The sequence below is a fragment of the Panicum virgatum genome, chromosome 1N (genome assembly GCF_016808335.1).
Source record: "Panicum virgatum strain AP13 chromosome 1N, P.virgatum_v5, whole genome shotgun sequence".
Classification (NCBI taxonomy): Eukaryota; Viridiplantae; Streptophyta; class Magnoliopsida; order Poales; family Poaceae; genus Panicum; species Panicum virgatum.
This window is the reverse complement of record NC_053145.1, coordinates 55,526,992-55,533,734: the sequence shown is the minus strand read 5'-3', so window position 1 is coordinate 55,533,734 and position 6,743 is coordinate 55,526,992. Positions and strand designations below refer to the sequence as shown.

Sequence of the window (6,743 nt, the reverse complement as noted above, 5' to 3'; positions counted from 1 at the left end):
ACCGCCTCACCATCATATGGTCAGCCGAGCTCAACGTGAGACCACCAAAAGTAATATATGCATCCCCGTTTCTCCGCGACTACTCGACCACCCCAGGATGTGAGATGGAGTCCTGTACTTTCGAAGCAAGGCAGTACTCGGCTTACCAGTTTTGACTACCTCCTACTCCCGGCATGCGGTTAGTACAATTCAATCCCCGATCAGCACTGCCGACAACCATGCCACCGGTTAGACCGGTCACTCCGACCGGTCAGACCGGTCCTACCCAGAACAAAATCTAAAATCCATATCGTGGTGAAATCCATCCACTAATCCTAAAACCCTACTAGGAACCAGTTCAGGGATACATTGGAATGTATTTGACCGGAGGGAATCACCTAAAACCATCTACAAGAGGAGATCGACCATCCCTAGAAAAATACCTTGAATGAGCCTCTTCCCCACGAAAAACTCGGATTCCACTTCACTCCGGGAAGGAGCACATGGCAGAGATGATCCCCCACATGGATTTAGAGCTCTCCTCGGCCTTGGATCAAATGGAGAGGAAGGATTTGGGGAGTAGGGTTTGGAGAAGAAAAATGAGAGGGAGAGAGCTCAGCAGGCGAGCTGAGCATGGTGAGGGTGAAGGAGTCGGTGAGGGAGAGAGAGTGTGTGGTTTAAATGCTGTGGGGCCCAAAATGGTTGAAACCCAGTTCAACCGGTCAGACCGGTTGTCTCGACCGGTCCGGCCCAGGCTGACAGGAGAAGTTTTGGTTTTGTGCTTTGCCGTGTGAGTTTGAAACTAATAATCTTAATTAACTTAATTATCGAGGATAAATACCTCGGGTTACATCAATTCTCTATTTTTGACATGCTATGTTTTTATTTATTGTGTCATTTATCTACCACTTACTACTTTTTTATAATATTGAGAAAATACAAATCTAGTAACAGGTGGGCGTCATTGTCGGGCAAAAGCATAAGAATGACATCAAACAGATGCGAAGATAGAAGAGCCCAATCATGCCTTCTCATGAGAGTTGGCACTAATAAGTATTAGAAACAGTATCCAACATGAAGCCTAAATTCATTGAGATTATGCCATGATGGTATTTTTATGTGATTGTGATTGTCTAAATATACCTCACAAAAATAGCAATGGGACATCCTAATAAAAGGTCCAACTTGAAAGTACAGCCGACAAATAGCTCATGCTTCAACTTACGAATACACAAACTTCGATTGGGGCTAGAGCTCTTTATTGGGCAATTGGCTTCAACTTAAATGGTGTTCAACATTTCTTTTGTTCGCACTATTTGGCATCTTGGTAGATGCTTAGTGCCTACACTGACGCAGTACGTGGGTCGAAACTTCGTAAAAGGTATATTTGACGAACACAAAAATGCTCAGATGATTTACTTCCTTGCACGTGATGGGCCGGGGTCTTGAAATATAAAGTGAGTTTACATCTCCCCTGTAAGGAACATGACCCCATTAGACTATTATTTGTGATTTTGGTAATTGTGTGACAACATAATCAATGGGACCAACAAATTTGTAAGATCATATTTGTAGGATTTTTAAGTCTAATGGATAAAATCCAATATATCCATTTCGCCATAGAGATGTGTCCAATTCACCGTCAGGACACTCAAACCATAGTGAAAAAGTAGAGAATATTTTTTAGGTGTCCAAATGACCGCCGCGACGAATTGAACAAGTGGATGCAGAAATAGTAGCACCGGTTAAACTGGTACTTAGTCATCGATCTAACCGTCTGGCATCGAACAAACCGACGCAAGGGCATCGGTGCAATTGGATGTAAAATGCTGAGTCAAGTGAAGAAAACTCTGCTGCACCGGTTAAACTGACGGTGTACAAAAAGGGCGTCGGTGCATTTATCGTAGCATTGTCCATAGAGCATGTCAAGTGGCCAGGAACCAGATCTTCAACACCAGTTGAACCGATGGGTCATCGGTGCATTGCATCGGTTAAACCGATGGTGCTGAGTCAACAGGAAGCAGCGCGTTAGAAGTGCAACGGCTTGTTTCAGGCTGAGAGAGACCGGTTAAATCGACGCCCCCTCCTCGGTTGAACCGACGGTGTTCGCAGAAATGCCCCAATGGCTCCAAATGGCTACTTCGAGTTTGTGAGCTATATATATTGCTCCTCCTGGCCATTTTGGAGTTGCTGGAGTTCATAGAGACCACATACACATTGAAGAGCATCTCCAAGCCATTCAAAGAGCAAATTGATCACATCATTAGGTTTAGCACATGCTTTGTGAGTGAGAGTGCTAGGCTAGCTCAAGATTGAGTGTGAGAGCAAGGTGTTATGCCTTGTGAGCTGGTTCTTAAGTGAACCAAATTGTATCTCGGTGTGCTGGCCATCCTTGGAGTCTTGGTGGCTCGTCGGCACATCAACGACCCTCCGACTTGGTGTGTAGCGACGTCGACATCTTTGCGCGGGGGACGTGGGGAGCACATCCTTCATGGAGAAGCTCCTTAGTGGAACCCGGGGCCAAGGTTACCGTGGTGACTTTCAAGCCTTGGTGGCGAGGCAAGAAGAGTTCCGGAAGAAACTTGGTGGCCAAAAAGCAATACTCTCGATGGAGTGCTTCAACAACATGGAGTATGAGCAGCTTTGTGCCTAACCGAACCACGGGATAAACGAGAATTTGCTTCCTCTCATCCCCTTTTATGTTTTCGCATTTCGTCTTGCAACTTGTGTGCCTTTACATTCTTAGTATAGATCAAGCTAGGATTGGCTATAGGTTGCAAAACTTGTTTTGGGATGAAGGTTTCACGCTAGTTGAATCGTAGTTGCACATCTAGATAGCATATTCTAATTTATGTTTTGTGCAAATTATTAGTTCAAGCCATACCTTAAAGTTTTTTAGTTTGTCTAATTCACCTCCTCTCCCTCTTAGGCTACGAGCACCCGACCACTTTCACCCCATCCGCTTAAGTTTTGGCTGAACATGCAATCAATAGTTCTTACAAAAAAAAGGAAACATGCAAATACGCTAACCTCGATAAGATTTGTTTTGGACCAATGAAAAATGGACACGGTGATGAATTCGCTTTGCTTCTAAGCCGGTGGCTAAACGCGATTGCTTTCATTCAAAAGGCGCTAATCGCTAGCTAACCCTCCAACCATTTTGTGGTGGAGCCCGTCCGGGATAGCCGTAACCGTATTCCTGTCTCCATGAGTTTGTAATCACCAAACCGAGAAAAGGCTATTGACTTCGAGTGCACAACTCCTGGACATCCATTACTGCTCCTCATCGATCGACCCCATCGGAACGGAGAGCTTAGGCTGTTGATTCAAGCAAGAAGTGGCGATTGCTTCCACGCAAACGCCAGATCAATGTTACCACGCCGAATCGCAACGAATACCAACCCCAAAATCTACTGCTACCACCGCTACTTGCTAACGCACACACACATACATACGGGCACATCTTTTATTTCTACGACAAGTAATACGCAGAAAGAACCCACATGTACTCTAGGACATGGACGGTGATGATGAGCACAATCTTTTTTTTCTTTTTTTACTGGCTAATCTGGAACATAAACTATAATATACCCTCTTGCAGTGGCGGCTCTTGAGGCCATCCAAACAATGTTATCTTCTCGGTCCCAAGAAGGCCACTTCTTTCCAAAAAGAAAAAGGAAAGAAGGCCAGTGAGAGAGCCACACTGACCATTTTGTTTTTTTAGGGATAAAAACGCGCCACCCGTGGCCGGCGGGCATGGCGGTGCCGGTAGCCGTCGCGCCCACGAGTTGGCCGGTCTGCACCGCGGGCGCCGTACGAGCCCGTCGTATAATTATGCGCGGCACAGGCGGATCCACCGTGGCCTCGTGGCGCCGGGCGGCGGGCGGCGGGCGCCGTTGGTCCTGCCTGCGCCCTGCGCCCGGACACCGGGAGCAGGGGAATCTCATCGCCTCCGCCGGGATGCGAGCCGCGCCAGCCACCCTGCATCTGCATGCCATTCGCCTCGCCAAGTTTGGAGGTGTACACTGCACAGCAGTAGTAGGAGTGTTTTATGTCAACTGATCCTGCCTCTGTGGATCTTATTTATGAATTATGACTGTCAATGTGGAAGATTAGTTTGTTAAATAGGAGTATGCTGTCACGCAAGCTCTTTTTTTTGTTTTTGTTTAATTTTTGAAGCGGCCTGCAGCGGCAGTAGAGCTCAGCATTGTTAGGTGGCGCCTCTTGTCACGGGACTGCATCTTGACTCTTGATGTTTAGCATGGACGATGCCGGCCTCAGTTCTTTGTTGATTGGTAGAGGTACGTCATGGAATCTCCGATTGTTAATGGCGAGTCCTAGACTGTGCAGTTCAGACGTGCTCCTGTTGATCAGCAACTTGGCCTATCGTCGGACCGGCCGTGATCGGCCTATTGGTGGTTTTGCACCAGTTTCATGTGTGAGAATTCTGAATTTCACTTGGAGCAGCTGTGAAAGGAGAAGGTGAAATGTGAGTATCGAGGAAGGTTGTTCAATCAGTAATAACAACCAAAAGTAAAAAAGAGGAACCCTTGATGTTTGTTTCCTGTCAATGTTCTCATCTTCTATAATATCCATAAAAAATGGGAAAAAAGAAATCATTTACAAATAACCAATTGCAACCAAAATTGCACTCTGTCAGCCTCTCGTTCCCCTCCCGCCAAAAATTTTGACAAAAGAATGGCTCGCAATATCGAATGGCACACACGGGTGCGCTGAGTCAGCAGTTCAGCACTGATCCTTTGGTCGCTCGATCACTACGACGATAGGCATGCCCGGGTCGTCGTCTCCCCCGGCCGCTCCAACTTCCATGCCGTCTTTGATCTCCAGCGCGCCTCCTGCTCCGGCGAGCTGCTGCGCGCGCTTGGCCTCGGCGGTCCAATCCGTCCGGCCGATCACCAGCAGCATGCGCACGACGCAGGCCGCCTGCGCCGCGAGGAGGCCGAGCCACAGGCCCTGGAAGTCGTAGTGGTACCAGAAGGCGAGGACGAGCGCCACGGGCGTGCCCACCAAGTAGAAGGAGCGGAGGTTGATGCTGGCGGCGTCCTTGGGCCGCGCGCTGCCCCGCAGCACGCCGCAGCCGGCGGTCTGCGGGCAGTTGCCGAGCTCGCAGGCGCCCAGGATGGGCAGCACGGACGCGGTGAGCGCGACGATCGCCGGGTCGGCCGTGAACATGGCCGCCCAGGCGCCCCGCACGAGGTACGCGAACGTGGACGCCACGCCGCCGAACGCGAACCCGAGCACGAGGCCGACCGTCGCCGCGCGGGCCGCGTGGTCCGGGCGGTTCGCGCCGAGCTCGTTGCTGACGCGCGTCGAGACGCCCAAGCCGAGCGAGGAAGGGAAGATGTAGATGAGCGACGTGGTCTGGATGAGGATGCCCATGCTGGCCACCGTCGCCTGCGGGTTGGCGAGCAGGCCGCACAGCAGGATCATGATCTCGTACCACCACCACTCGAGGCAGACGCTGACGCAGCTCGGCAGCGCGAGGCCGGCGAGCTCGCCCCAGCCGCGGAAGCTCTCGGCGGAGAGCGCGAAGCCGCCGGTGCGCCGGTGCACGCCCCAGATCAGGATGTAGGCGAAGAGGAAGAGGACGAGGTTCAGGTTGGCCAGCACGGAGGCCAATGCCACCCCGCGGATGCCGAGCCCGAGGACGGAGACGAGCACGTAGTTGATGGGCAGGTGGAGCGCGATGGCGAGCGCAGCGCAGAGGGTGAGAGGCAGGTTGATGGACTGCGCCCGGAGGTAGATGCGGACGGGGTGGAGGAGCGCCTGGAGGAGCAGGTCCGGGAGGGAGGCGAGAATGTAGGTCTCGGCGGCCGCGGCGATGCCGGCGTCCTGGCCGCAGAGCAGGAGCAGGGGCCGCATGTGCGCCCAGAGCCCGCCGATGGGCACGGCGGCGGCGAGGAGCATCAGCACGGTGCGCTGCGTGGTGACGCCGAGGAGCCCGTGGTGGCCCGCGCCGAAGGCCTGCCCGCAGATGGGCTCCATCCCCATGGCGAGGCCCGACAGCACGGAGTACCCCGTGATGTTGGCGAAGCCGATGGCGAGGGACCCCCCGGCGAGCGCGAGCCCGCCGAGGCGGCCGAGGAAGAGCATGGAGATCATGGAGCGGAGGTAGAGCAGCAGGCCCGTGAGGATCATCGGCAGCGCGAGGCCCAGGATGGAGCGCGCCTCCGCGCCCGCCGCGGCCACCGACACGGACGGCGCCATGGGGAATGTGACGGACAGGGACACGGACCAGGCTTCCTTCACCGCCCTGGCGAGCCGGCCCCGCGGCTTGCGCGAGAGCAGCACCGGGGGCGGCGGCATCTCTCCCTCCCCGGCCTCGGGGGCGAGCAGGGGCGCAGTGAAGAGCGTCGCCTCGCCGGCGCCGGCGGCATCCCCGCACGCCACCGCGGCGGCGGCGCGAGACGACATGCCCGAAACAGAGGAATCGCTCTGCCTCCGCGCGCGTTTCGCAGGGAGAGGAGAGGGACGTTTCGGGAGCCGGGCTAAGGAAACGTGCGGGGTAGCGAGCGAGCTGTCTCCGGCGCGGAAGCGACGGAACTGACACCGGGGAATCGAATAAACTATGCGCGCGCCCCCGGAGCTGGAGGGGGACGGAGCGCGGCGGGGGGTTTATATAGGAAGGCGGGCGCACGGGGCTTGGACTTGGACATGGACTTTCTCCAATTTCTAGCGGTTTTTGGATGTCTCTGTCCTTGGGCGCTGGGAAAACCGACGACTCTGAATTTTCAGCCAAGCCC

The 6,743-nt window shown here is 53.5% G+C and overlaps 1 protein-coding gene across 1 annotated transcript; it reads right to left on the bottom strand.

Annotated features, from left to right (window-relative positions):
• Positions 1–4,275: 4,275 nt before the first annotated feature.
• On the bottom strand, positions 4,276–6,533 carry LOC120656790 (protein DETOXIFICATION 49-like). Its single transcript, XM_039934970.1, has one exon. The coding sequence runs from the start codon at positions 6,412–6,414 to the stop codon at positions 4,726–4,728; it is 1,689 nt and encodes a 562-aa protein (XP_039790904.1). The 5' UTR covers positions 6,415–6,533; the 3' UTR covers positions 4,276–4,725.
• Positions 6,534–6,743: the final 210 nt, after the last annotated feature.